At 41.5% G+C, this 15,000-nt stretch overlaps 1 protein-coding gene across 1 annotated transcript in view; it reads right to left on the bottom strand.

Annotated features, from left to right (window-relative positions):
• The window catches only part of LOC120478238 (zgc:153039), a 24,648-nt gene that overhangs the window by 4,991 nt on the left and 4,657 nt on the right, over window positions 1-15,000 (bottom strand). Inside the window, exons 6-9 of the mRNA XM_039670048.2 lie at window positions 14,948-15,000; window positions 9,821-9,978; window positions 7,982-8,064; window positions 5,888-6,012 (exon numbers count right to left, since the gene is read on the bottom strand). The exon at window positions 14,948-15,000 is cut by the window's right edge and continues 59 nt beyond it. Of these exons, the coding sequence (XP_039525982.2) occupies window positions 5,888-6,012; window positions 7,982-8,064; window positions 9,821-9,978; window positions 14,948-15,000 (419 nt within the window). The remainder of the gene's footprint in view (window positions 1-5,887; window positions 6,013-7,981; window positions 8,065-9,820; window positions 9,979-14,947) is intronic.

A 15,000-nucleotide genomic window follows, 5' to 3' on the forward strand; every position in this document is an offset into this window, starting at 1 on the left:
GAAGGAGGGGAGAAATTAGCACTTGAGCATCACAGATGTGTGAAACACGTTGATTAGCAGAACTGAACAGTTATTGATGTGTAATATGCCGACTGTAGTGTCTGCATGTACAGCAGCACTTCCTCTCTCATCCTCACTGAGGCTCTGTTGATCTGACACACCAGCAGAGAGAGAGAGAGAGAGAGAGACGCAAACACGTCCAAACCCCACTCATTATCTGCTTACAGGAGTATTACAGACTAAATATTGCCAGACATCTGCTTGTTCTTCTATTGCACAAATATGCGAGCAACACACAAGCAAACAGCAGTGTGTGTTTGATCAGTAATCACATCACACACACACACACATTCTGACGTCTCTAAAAGCACCTCTTGTCTCTGTCTTTTCATGTTCCAGCTTCATTAGCAGCTCGAGTCGTTTAGAGATGTAACTCCGGGTCAAAGTTCAGCCGTGTGTGTAAATAACAATGAGCATTTCTGTGTGTTTGGACCATTGAGTGTGTGTGTGTGTCTGTGGGTTTAAATGTGTGTTTGTGAGTCATTATAACAGCAATTACGAGTTTGTCTTTAATGGATTTTCATCTTGCGGAGAGGGAAGTGTGTGTGTGTGTGTGTGTGTGTGAGAGAGAGAGAGTGTGTGTGTGTTTGTGTGAGTGAGTTTTTAAATGGCTCTTATTGAGTTCAGTGTGTGTGTGTGTGTGAGAGAGTGTGTGTGTGTGTGTGTGCTAAATCAATGTATGCATCCAAACAGCAGAAGAGAGTCACACAAAAACATGTCTATGTAAAATTTCACCTAGAAATCAAAAGAAATGCATAATTATAGTTTTGTATAAGGAAAATGAAGACTCTATTTTTAATAGTTTGATCGTCAGAACCGGGTCGTGTATCGAATCCTGTCTTAGACCTCGTCAGTATCCGGGAATCCTCCATGCGTTACATCATATTACATGTGTGTGTTTGGTGACTCGCACTGCAGATTTACATTATTAGCAGTCCGCGCTTTCCCTGGGACTCGAACCCATGACCTTGGCGTTGCAAGTGCCAGCGCTCTCCTGTCTGCGCTGCACACTCTGTCTCTCATCTATCTCACACACACAGTCACACACTGATAGTCAGACACAGACACACACACTCTCTCACACACACACTTCAGTTTTCCCCTCAGTCTCTTTCACACTCAATTCCTCTTTTCTTTTCATTTATCTGCCAGTTCCCTCGCATCTGTTTCGCCCTGTTTCTTTCTCCTTTTTTAATTCAGCACACACACACACACACACACACACTCTCTCTCTCTCGCTCGTCCTCCAGTGTCGCTCTCAGCAGCAATTATGTTAAAAGCCAGCGGATCTGCACTCAAAGTGATGTCACCCTGCTCAAGTCAGCAAAAAGCAAACTTCCCGCTGCCAAAATGACCCGTGCGACACACACACACACACACACACACACACACACACACACACACACACACACACACTCTTACGTACTCCTGTATTCACTCACACACACATACACACTCTCTCTCTCGCTCTCTCTCTCTTATTTTTTCTCAAAAGTTTCATCTTATTAATTCCAGACACACTGGATCTCTTGGACTCAGATTCGTCTGCTTCTACTTAGACAGGAACGCTGCCAAACAACAAAGCGCATCATCTGAGACTCAGTCCAACTCGAACCGCTGGAGGGAACGTGAAAGCCTTTATCCTTGAGCAGTAAAAGCCAGGAAACACCGTCGCATTCAGAGATCACAGAACGTTTGTGTTAAACATGGATTAGAAACACATCAGGATCATTTCATTAGTGCTCAACTGATAATGTCTGGAACTGGACTAAACAGACATTCACCAAACCCGATGTGAATCCAGTTCCTCATTGATACTTGCGCTCCCTCTAATGAATCTGTACATTTATTGAGCTCGCTCGCTCGTACTCTCCTTCAGTTCAGGCACACAGAAGCTGCTAACGTCCTTCTGTGAGACACTGAACTCGGCAAACGTCAGAATAAACGCATTAGAGACTAGAAATTCATCCCACACAGATCCTGTTCCAATAAACAGAAAATCTCATAAAGCATAACAATAGAATTTATAGTATAACAAGGAAGGTCACAGAATCTTTTGGATTCATAAATCAAAAGAGGAACTGTACACTGATCTCTTTCTCTCTCTCTTTCACTCACTCACTCACTCACTGACTCACTCAATCACTCATTCACTCACTGACTCACTCACTCACTCACTGACTAACTGACTCACTCACTGACTGACTGACTCACTCAATCACTCAGTCACTCACTCACTCACTCACTGACTCACTCAATCACTCAGTCACTCACTCACTCACTCACTCACTGACTGACTCACTCACTCACTCACTCACTCACTCACTGACTCACTGACTCACTCACTCAATCACTCAGTCACTCACTGACTGACTCACTCACTCACTCACTGACTCACTCAATCACTCAGTCACTCAGTCAGTCACTCACTGACTCACTGACTCACTCAATCACTCAGTCACTCACTCACTCACTGACTCACTCACTGACTGACTGACTCACTCAATCACTCAATCACTCAGTCACTCACTCACTCACTGACTCACTCAATCACTCAGTCACTCACTCACTCACTCACTCACTGACTGACTCACTCACTCACTCACTCACTGACTCACTGACTCACTCACTCAATCACTCAGTCACTCACTGACTGACTCACTCACTCACTGACTCACTCAATCACTCAGTCACTCAGTCAGTCACTCACTCACTCACTGACTCACTCAATCACTCAGTCACTCACTCACTCACTGACTCACTCACTGACTGACTGACTCACTCAATCACTCAATCACTCAGTCACTCACTCACTCACTCACTCACTCACTGACTCACTCAATCACTCAGTCACTCACTCACTCACTCACTCACTGACTGACTCACTCACTCACTCACTCACTCACTGACTCACTGACTCACTCACTCAATCACTCAGTCACTCACTGACTGACTGACTCACTCACTCACTGACTCACTCAATCACTCAGTCACTCAGTCAGTCACTCACTCACTCACTCACTGACTCACTCAATCACTCAGTCACTCACTCACTCACTGACTCACTCACTGACTGACTCACTCACTCACTCACCGACTCACTCACTCAATCACTCAGTCACTCACTCACTGACTCACTCAATCACTGACTCACTCACTCACTCACTCAATCACTCAGTCACTCAGTCAGTCACTCACTCACTCACTCACTGACTCATTCACACACTCACTCACTCACTCACTGACTCATTCACACACTCACTCACTCACTCACTCACTCACTGACTCACTGACTCATTCACACACTCACTCACTCACTCACTGACTCACTCACTCACTCAGTCCTCTATTTTGGCTGATTTTCCTGTGACTGCAGCAGCCCAAAATCAGACACACACACACACACACAGCTCTCTCCCATGTTGACAATAAAGTTTGGAGTGGTTGGGCTAAATTAACTATGCTAATCACGGCTCTCTCTTGGGGGATTTGAACACTAAATGGCTTTTAATCTAACGTGCCTCTGCAGACACAACAAACAACAGTGACAAACAATCAGCAGCAAACAGAACACACTCGGCAGCAGAGAAGCCCCGCCCCCTCAACATCCTCAGCCAATCAGCCGTGGAGAGTTTAACGTTTAACCTTGACCTCTGACCCTGAGTCAATCGTCAATACTGGTCACGGACAGAAAGCTCATCGTTCTGACTAGAATGGAGAGTTTCATTGTACAGTAGGCCTATAACAAGGAATATCACACAATCGGACATATTTTAGATTAATAAATCAAATGTGCAACTGATCTTACAAATATTATCAGTGCCACTCACTCTCTCACCTTATCATCTTACTCTCTCACCATCTCACTCTCTCACGTCTCACTCTCTCCCCATTTCACCGTCTCACTCTCTCCCCATTTCACTGTCTCACTCTCTCCCCATTTCACTGTCTCATTCTTTCACCGTTTCACCGTCTCACTCTCTCGCTGTCTCACACTCTCACTGTCTCACTCTCTGAGAAGCATGTCTGTCTTTGCCGTTAGAGCATCTGGCCGGCTTTAGTGAGCCTGACCGTCTTTGATGACTAAAACAGGGATGATCACCTGAAGTTCGGGGCGGACGCCCACTCCAGCGCCAGACAGGCCAGATCCACAGTTGCGTAGACCAGCAGGAAGAAAATGCTCACGATACTCGCTATAGTGTTCAACTTCCCCGAGAACAACACCAGCTGGAGACAGAAAGAGACACACACTCGGCAGCAGAGAAGCCCCGCCCCCTCAACATCCTCAGCCAATCAGCCGTGGAGAGTTTAACGTTTAACCTTGACCTCTGACCCTGAGTCAATCGTCAATACTGGTCACGGACAGAAAGCTCATCGTTCTGACTAGAATGGAGAGTTTCATTGAACAGACAATCTCAGAACTCAAAGCATTACAGTATAATGTACAGTAGGCCTATAACAAGGAATATCACACAATCCGTCATATTTTAGATTAATAAATCAAATGTGCAACTGATCTTACAAATATTATCAGTGCCACTCACTCTCTCACCTTATCATCTTACTCTCTCACCATCTCACTCTCTCACGTCTCACTCTCTCCCCATTTCACCGTCTCACTCTCTCCCCATTTCACTGTCTCACTCTCTCCCCATTTCACTGTCTCACTCTCTCACCGTCTCACTCTCTGACCCGTCTCACGTCTCACTCTCTCCCCATTTCACTGTCTCACTCTCTCACCGTCTCACTCTCTGACCCGTCTCACGTCTCACTCTCTCCCCATTTCACCGTCTCACTCTCTCACCATTTCACTGTCTCACTCTCTCACCGTCTCACTCTCTGACCCGTCTCACGTCTCACTCTCTCCCCATTTCACTGTCTCACTCTCTCACGTCTCACTCTCTCCCCATTTCACCGTCTCACTCTCTCCCCATTTCACTGTCTCACTCTCTCACCGTCTCACTCTCTGACCCGTCTCACGTCTCACTCTCTCCCCATTTCACCGTCTCACTCTCTCACCATTTCACTGTCTCACTCTCTCACCGTCTCACTCTCTGACCCGTCTCACTCTCTCCCCATTTCACCGTCTCACTCTCTCCCCATTTCACTGTCTCATTCTCTCACCGTCTCACTCTCTGACCCGTCTCACGTCTCACTCTCTCCCCATTTCACCGTCTCACTCTCTCACCATTTCACTGTCTCATTCTCTCACTGTCTCACTCTCTCACTGTGTCACTCTCTCACCGTCTCACTCTCTCACCGTCTCACTCTCTCACCGTCTCACTCTCTCACAGTCTCACTCTCTCATCGTCTCACTCTCTCACCGTCTCACTCTCTCACCGTCTCACTCTCTCACTGTTTCACTCTCTCACCGTCTCACTCTCTCACTGTTTCACTGTCTCACTCTCTCACCATTTCACTATCTCACTCTCTCACCGTGTCACTCTCTCACTGTTTCACTGTCTCACTCTCTCACCATTTCACTGTCTCACTCTCTCACCGTGTCACTCTCTCACTCTCTCACCGTTTCACTGTCTCACTCTCTCACCGTGTCACTCTCTCACCCGTCTCACTCTCTCACCGTTTCACTGTCTCACTCTCTCACCGTGTCACTCTCTCACCCGTCTCACTCTCTCACCGTTTCACTGTCTCACTCTCTCACCCGTCTCACCGTCTCATTCTTTCACCGTTTCACCGTCTCACTCTCTCGCTGTCTCACACTCTCACTGTCTCACTCTCTGAGAAGCATGTCTGTCTTTGCCGTTAGAGCATCTGGCCGGCTTTAGTGAGCCTGACCGTCTTTGATGACTAAAACAGGGATGATCACCTGAAGTTCGGGGCGGACGCCCACTCCAGCGCCAGACAGGCCAGATCCACAGTTGCGTAGACCAGCAGGAAGAAAATGCTCACGATACTCGCTATAGTGTTCAACTTCCCCGAGAACAACACCAGCTGGAGACAGAAAGAGACAGAGAAGGTCTGATCATCATCATCATCATCATCACTAGCCAAATATACAGAAACACTGATCTCCGGCTCCGTCTCAAATCCTAGAGCTGCACAGCTAATTAAACTATTGAAACATTTCAGTAATTGAAATAAAGCTGAAGTAAAATGTGGTGCATTATAAGTGCTGCCTGTGCAGGGAGCTCACTAGGGTTCGAAACAGAGCCCTTGTTTCACTATATTCTTGTCTTGACTCTTGTTTTATGTAAAGGAGGACGTGGGATACCAACAGATTGGCCTGTTCTGCACAGCAGTACAATGACAATAAAGTGTTTAACTCAGCTTAAACTCTACTCAGCATTAAAATGCACACAGTGTCCAACACGAGTGTGTGTGTGTGTGTGTGTGTGTACTATTACTCTAATTTAGACAGAGTGTTATTAAGATATTGGCTGAGCATTATCCCTCATATTAAGTGCTCTTCTTTTAAGGCCCTCGTATATAACACTAAGTCTCGCTCAAGTGTCGGAGATAAATTGTGCGTTTATGAGATGAACGCTGCGGCTGCGTTTCAATCCGGCAGGAGGAGGTGAGGGACAGGCAGAAGAAACACATCCAGGTCTCTCAGGGAAAAGGGTTTCTGAAAACGGTGCATGTTTTTGGACGTCAGGATCACGTCTGGAAAAGTTTAATATGCCGAGTCATCATCCGCTCACAAGCGCCACTCCAAGTGGGAGTTTAACCCTTTCAGACAAAGCCGATAATGGTGCAAACGACACTCAAGTCAGCTTTACAGAGATAACAGGAAAATAATGCAACAAAGTGTGTTTCCAGAAGAGAAGAGCGTCACAGTCCAGCTTATATAAGTTCAGTGATGTTTAATTTTTATTGTAAAAAGTTATTAATTTAGTTCATTTATATATATATAGCTGCTCTGGAAAAAAACGATGTCATCGTCCAGCTCAGTTAATGGTTGCATGCAGATAAATAATATTGTTGAATATTAAATTAAATGTCCCCAATTAAGCAATCCAAAAGCCAAAGGCGGCAGTGGCAAGGAACCAAAACTCCTGCAGGAGAAGGAATGGAGACCCCGGGCTTCGGCAGGAGCAACAGAAAGCTCAAACAGAACACAGCATTTATTAGAGTTTGTTGTGCAGTTTTAGTTTCAGCCGTTTAATCCCCATCGCGGCGCTTCTGGATGAGGATCAGAGGTCGATAGCGGGATCGGAAAGAGCGCTGTTGTCCTCTGGAGAGGAATAAGATGCTGTGAGCGGTGTACGCTCAATTCGTTACACTAAAAACGTTACACATTTGTTCATGTGCCGAAGTTCATGTGATGACGTCACTTTGTAGGACAACTCGAAGCTAGCGGCGCATGGGTTCCCTCAGTCGAAAAGCAATGCATTTTCCCCATAGACTTTTGGAAAATCCCAAAAAATAAGATCTGTCTTTAACAAAGGGTTGTGACCCTTACACGTTTTGTCTTCCAAGATAATCTTTACAAGTTAATCCAAAATTTATACACTTTGAAGCCTATATAAAGATTTTAAAAAACACAATCAGACACAATAAAGTTTAAAAAACACAAGCAGGTTATAACTGAGTGTTTTATATCATTGATCAAAATCAAAATTAAAAACTTGGAACCGGTTACACAGTTTGGGTTCTCGAGCATCAAACACTGTTGCCGTGCAAATGAACGGCTAGAACACATTAAAAGTTTCTGTTTCAGTTAAACGGTGTCATGGCCCCTCAGTTAATCACTAATGATCTTTGCAATCAAAACTAACTTTATCTGGACAATAACTTTATTCTAGATCTGCTGTAAAGCCTAAACACTCTCTGTGACTGTAATCTCCTAAAGCTGCTCTGGAACAATCTGTATAGCTACTATAACCCAGGGCTACTCGAAGGCGACTGGGGCCCAATGAAAGTGAGCTGAATTATGCATAAAGTCATTTCAAATCATCACCTGTACGATGAACCAGGAGATGAGAACCGACACCCAGGGGTTCCCACTGCCGGATGTGCGTTTGGCAGGAGACAGAGCCTTTCCTGAGAGAGAGAGAGAGAGTGAGAGACGGACAACTGATACGATCTGTAACCCAATACATCCACTCATATTTCAAGGTGAAGAAACCGAACAACAGCAGGAGAATCAATCACTCTCACATCAAGACATTTACCCGGAGAACATTCATTCATCCATCAAACGAAAACCGGACAATACTCAGCATGCTGAACACACACACACACACACACACGCACGGGTTAAAGGGTTAGTTCACACAAAAATGAAAAGATTCTGCCATTATTTCCTCACCCTCATACCGTTAAAAACCTGTAACACTTCCGTTGATCTTTTTGATCTTCTTGATATACGTTCATATGTGAATAAAGGTCTAAAAGCGATCGAGTCTCTTCGGAAAATATGCATTAGTTTTACAATCTCTTCATGAACTTTTTAAAGCATCAAAGTGGTGGTTCATTACGGAGGCGTATTGCATTCACTTGAAGAAAAAAAAAGTACTGTTTTTCTAAATTAACAAGTTAGTTATCTCAGAATTACAAGATAATTTTTCATGGAAAAAAGTTTTTGCTCTGTTTTTCTAAATTAACGAGTTAATTTTTCACGAGAAAAAAATTTTTTTGCTCTGTTTTTCTGAATTAACGAGTAAAAATTTTTCATGAGAAGAAAAGGTTTTGCTCTGTTTTTCTGAATTAACGAGTTAATTTTTTATGAGAAAAAAATTGCTCTGTTTTTCTGAATTAACGAGTTAATTTTTCATGAGAAAAAAGTTTTTGCTCTGTTTTTCTGAATTAACGAGTTAATTTTTCATGAGAAAAAAAATGTTGCTCTGTTTTGTCTGAATTAACGAGTTAATTTTTCATGGACATTTTTTTCTTGCTCTGTTTTTCTGAATTAAAAAAAAATGTCCATGAAAAATTAGCTCATTAATTCAGAAAAACAGAGCAAAAAAAAATTTCTGTGAAAAATTAACTCGTTAATTCAGAAAAACAGAGCAAAACTTTTTTTCTCATGAAAAATTAACTCGTTAATTAAAAAAAACAGAGCAAAAACTTTTTTCCAGGAAAAATTATCTCATAATTCTGAGATAATTAACTTGTTAATTCAGAAAAACAGGGTAGGTTTTTTTTCTTCAAGTGAATGCAATACGCCTCCGTAGTTCATAGATGTTGATGGAGGGACAGAAATCTCTCAGATTTCACCAAAAAGATCAGCAAGATGAGGGTGAACTTTAAAGGACTGAACCTCTGAGAGATCACATGCACACAGACCAACAACAAACACATGATGACATAAAACTCAATCACCCAGAAAACAGCACGGCTGAGGCACAACAAATACTATACATAATATGTATTAATAACACACACACACATTTATAAGATATTACAAAAGTATGTAAATTGACATTTATTTATAATTAAATGTAATAATACACACACAACACAGTGCAGCACAACAAATACTCAAAATGCATGCATTACTTTGATGAAAAGTTTTGAGCCACTTCAAACTGAATATATATATATATATATATATATATATATATATATATATATATATTAGGAATTAATATTGTCTAGTTTTGTATTACATACATTTGGGGGGATGAAATACAAGCTGAATGCATTTCAATAGACTGTATATTTACACAAGACAGGATATTTACACAGGCCAAAGTTACACGTTTATGCAAATGAGGCTCATTAGGGGGAGTGGCCAGATTTAAAGGTTATAATAAAGCCGAACACAACAATCTGTAGGTGACGGTGATTCACTCACCGAACAGGTCGTCCCGCGCCAGAGCGTACAGGATTCGGGAAGCTCCGATCAGATTACTCATGGCAGCGGAGAGCGTGGAGGAATACACACCGATGGTCACGAACGGGTGCCAGACGTTAATGTCTCGGAGGAAACCGTAATCTTTCTGCAGGAGAACCCTAGTGAGAGACCGAGCAGACGACTGTGACAATCACCATCATTTCTCAAGTCATTTATGATGATCGAGTGTCAGTGAAACAAAAAAAGAAGATTTTGGACCCCATTGACTTGCACTGTGTGGAGAGATTTTCTAAATGTGTTGTTTTTTGCATTGCACTGCACAGAAAGTAAAAGAGAGAACCAAATCAAATAATGAAACCTAATCCAATTTAAGAAATCAGAGACTAAAAACACAAGATCCGAGTCTCTGGTTGAAACCCTTCTCACGCCTGTTTCAGCTCCAGCGGGTTTAATAGCATCATCCCAGCTCTATTAAGTATTATACAGACCAACCGCAGATCTGAACACACAATTATTTCACTAAAAGAGCGTCTGTCTCGCTCGCTCTCGTCCGTCTATCTCTCGCACACACGCGAGTTAACAAGTCCGCAGAAAATAGAAAGTGTCAATCGGCCGTCCATCCGTGCGCGAGCAGCTGATATCTTTTATTAGGTATTAATTCTGCTTACAGGACCCGAGTGAATGTAAACACTGCCAGCTGCAAACAAACAAAACCATTAGAAAAGCAGAGCGACAGTTTCGCCGTATTGATCTGGGGATTATCGGTCGGTGCGATGCCAACGAAATGAACTCTGATGAGATTTCTGAAGAGAGACTTGTTTGCTTTCTCATCAGTACCTGAACACGACTCCAGCCATCAGACCAACTGCATCAATGAGCAACTGAAGACACGTGAAGAACATTCAAGGCAAATCACAAACACAATCACTCGGAATTTGTTGAATCACTTTTGACCAATAGGTGGCGCTGTGGCCAAATTGATGTGGTGTGATCAGAGTGAGGTGATAATGACTCATGCAAAGTTTGGTGTCAATCTGTCAAAGCATTGCAGAGTTACAAGCTAAGAGTCATTTTGGCACCAAACTTTGTTGCCGAAAACGGTTTCGTCTGTCGTCCATTTGTCTATAATTAAATTTTCTCTTGTGGACAATAGACAAACTAAACTAAATTCATAACTTTTTGCTGGCATGGCCTGAAGATGATACGGTTAAATTTTTATGAACATTGGAAAAAGTAGGTTTTTAAAGAAAATCAAAATGGCGGACGGTAAGTTCATCCAAAATTGGTATGCATGTTCTCGGCACGACCCATTACAGTAAGCTAATGTTATCAAAAGTTATTAAAGGTAGCGCTCGGGAGCAAGAGTGTTGTGTTTGTCCATGTGCATTTTTTAAAAAAATTGGAGAGGGCGGGTCTTCTCTAAAATTCGGAAAGATCCTCCGCTGTACCTTTAACATTTTGGGGAAATTTGATTATAACTTTTGAACACAAGATGGCACTGTCTTGAAACTTGCCAAATACAATGATACACAAAATACAAAATATAACATTTAATGTCAAAATGGCCGATCTGGGAGACTTGGGTATCGTTCGACTTTGCATGCTGCACAGAATCTAAAGATACAAGTTATAAGCAGTATTGTAAACTTTCCATATCTCCTGCCCACTAGGTGGCACTGTGCAGAAACTGAGCAGGTACCCTCAGGTCATGGTGGTCAGAACACACACCAAATTTGGTCAGCATACACTAAAGTGCTGTGCAGATATAGCATTTGAATCCATTTGCGTATTATTTAAGAACGGTTTGACGAATCAGTTATGAATTCGGAGAAACGCAATGCAATTAAATTAAATTAGAGGAACTAGAGGAACCCATATTTTATTTCTAGCCCGAACGGCTCAAAAGTTATTAGCATTAATGTAGCCGGACCTTTGAACAGTTGGTGGCGCTAGAGGGATTGAGTTAGACACCCTGTATGGCCTGCCATAGAGTTCAGGAGCGAAATAATAATAATTATTTATTAGGAGAAACTGAAAGAACGCCAGTAAAACAAACGATTATCAGTTTAAACTAGTGCTGTCAAACCATTAAAATATTTAAATCGCGATTAATCGCGTTAATGTCATAGTTAACTCACGATTAATCGCACATTTTTTTCTATTCTCAATATCTCTTGATTTCTTTTTATTTTCTCTCATTTTAATGCTCTTATCAACATGGAAAAGTGGATCGGCTTGCTCTGCGCAAATGTTTTTTATTGAAAACAAAATTGGAATATACTGTGTTCAATTTCACACTAACATTCTCACTATCATTTGATATAGATGGCCAATTAGATGACAGGGGTGGGGCTTATTGTTCACTTGACGACAAGTGACATCTTCATTGGGTTTAGCAGTGGAAATATATTATATTACACACACTGACTGTTATGAGAAACTGCTTATTCTAATATATTTTGTCCTTATCAGATTCCGCATGAACAGAAAGTTCAAAAGAAAAGCATTTAATTTGAAATTGAAATCTTTTGAATGACCATTCAAATATTTGGAGTTATGAAATTAATACTTTTATTCATTAATCAAGGATGCATTAAATTGATCAAAAATGACAATAAAGATATAAATAACGTTAAAAAAGATTATATTTCAAATAAATGCTGTTATTTTGAACTTTCCATTCATCAATTTTTATGCAGAAAGTGAAGTCCGATAGACACCGCGCTCAACAAAAGAGAAAATGACAGCTTTGAACTAATGCAATTAAACAAGCAATAATGAATACATGAACAGACTGACAGTCCTGAGAGAAACACACACACACACACACACACACACACGATTCCTTCCCAGCACTGCCGATTAATGTCCCGTAATCATCCTCATGCAAATCAACCGATCCACAACATGAGCTCACTCGACCCGACACTCCAACTCACAAATCAAATCTACACGCGATCATACGACTGGGGTCTTCTGCTACTGTCGCTTTAAGACTCAATCTGCACTATATATGCAAATCAGCTTGGCTCTGATTGGCTACAGACGGAAATCTGACTTGACTTGTGAGCTTTTGATTGCAAAAAGCTTGTATAAATGTGTTGTTCATCCATCTGATATTTTTGATATTTAACTTCAATAAATGTGTTTTTCTTAAATCTGGAGAGGAAGCGTAGAAACGTACAGTATGTTTTATTTCTAAAGATCAGGATAAATGTGATTTCTCCAGCCCTGACCTTTAAAAATGCTGAATATTTCTCCATCTCAACTCAACTCCTTCTGCGAAAGCAACGGTGTGTGTTTACGTGAGTCTCCAGGTTCAGTGTGTTACTGCCCCCTGCTGGTCACTCTCTCTCACACACACACACACACACACACACACACACACACACACACACACACGCTTATTTCCACTTGATTGGTGAATTAATCTCTAAAGTACAACTGTTGTCATGGCGATGGGCAGAGCCGGTCTCCACGGCGATCAGCGATCAGTGTTTTGACTGACAGTGATGAGAAGCTGATTGATGGCTTTAATAATAACAAAAAAAAACATATTTTTAACCTCTCACACTGATGTAATTTAATTTCTCTAATCAGACCCTAACCCCCCCTTCTCTCACACACACACACACACACACACACACACACACACAGACAGAGCTTTCCTAATGCACATCATGTGAGGTGCATGTGATCCGGGTTTCACATAAGACTACTAAAAACATACACACTTGTATTTACTACAGTACATGTGTAGCATTTCATTACCACACAAACACACACACACACACACACACACACACACACACACACACACACACACACACACACACACACACACTTCCTGAACAAATGTACTTTGTGGCAAAAAGTGAACATGCACAAAAATTACGTCACGAGCAACAAAAACATCAAATCTAATTGTATTCAGATGATTTTAACTGCAGCAGTTTACATTCTTTCTGGTCGAAATGCCAGGAATGTCATGTGACCTCACTTACACTTCTGTTTTTACACACACACACACACACACACACAAATCCAGCTTTCAGATACACTTTTGGTGCCAAACCTCCTTAAGTTTCAGTAGATTCAGTTTCATCATTTCTCCACTGGTGTATAAATATCAGGTTTTCGCAATTCTCCATCTGTGTGTGTGTGTGTGTGTGTGTGTGTGAGAGAGTAAGAGTGAAAGAGTGTGTGCGTATGTGAGTGTGTGTGAGTTAGGGCTGGGTAATAAATATCGATTTCTCGATATTAATCGATTCTCATTTTTACGAACCGATATCGATTGTTAAATCTCAAGAATCGATTAGTCGTCCTGTTTCATTTGAATGAATGGGACATTATATCGCGGCTGCGCGCATCCAAAAAAAATCGCAATAATCTTTGTCCTTTGTTACTATTAATATGAAACAAAGTCTCAATTTTCAAATTACGTCCATTTTCTTTAGAAACTCAAAAACATAAATAGCGTTTTGTCGCTGTGGCGTGAGATCGCTCTGGAGAAGCAGCAGCGCTGATCTCTCGTCCGGCTTAATAATACCAGTTAAACATGAATGAGCATCTGAAAGTGTGTTAAAGATAGAGTACAACTTATCCAAAACCGGATCATGACACATTGATTCACTCAATCAGCGTTTCAACCGTGGAAAGACGTCAGTTAAACAGCTTGTAATCAATGTATCGTCATATTTACCTCAGAAAACCCACATCAACTCGTTAGTCAGATAGAGAAAATAACTTTTTAAAGCATTTTGATAAATATATACACCATAATCTTAATGTTCTTCAATATTTAATGCATATTTGATTAAATCTGGCAAGTTTTTATGACAGTCACCATTTAAATGTTTATATTTCATATAATCTTCTTATTATAAAATAAATAAAAGTGTAATTTAAGTGTTTGTGTAGCCACAAAACAGTTCATTATTACCTTCATATTAGGCTAATGAAGCCCAACTAGACTCCTAGTTTACAGCATTAGTTCAGAGATTTGATTCCCTTGAGAAAAATGGCCATTTATTGGAACTGATATCCAAAATAATCGAGATTGAATCAAATCAAATTGTGAAATTTGTGTCAATACCCAGCCCTAATGAGAGTGTGTGTGTGTGTTACCGGTCACATGTGCAGGAGATCAGCACACTCAGCAGGTTGTAGATGATGAAGGT

Source organism: Pimephales promelas, chromosome 16 (assembly GCF_988280905.1).
Source record: "Pimephales promelas chromosome 16, fPimPro1.hap1.1, whole genome shotgun sequence".
Taxonomy (NCBI): Eukaryota; Metazoa; Chordata; class Actinopteri; order Cypriniformes; family Leuciscidae; genus Pimephales; species Pimephales promelas.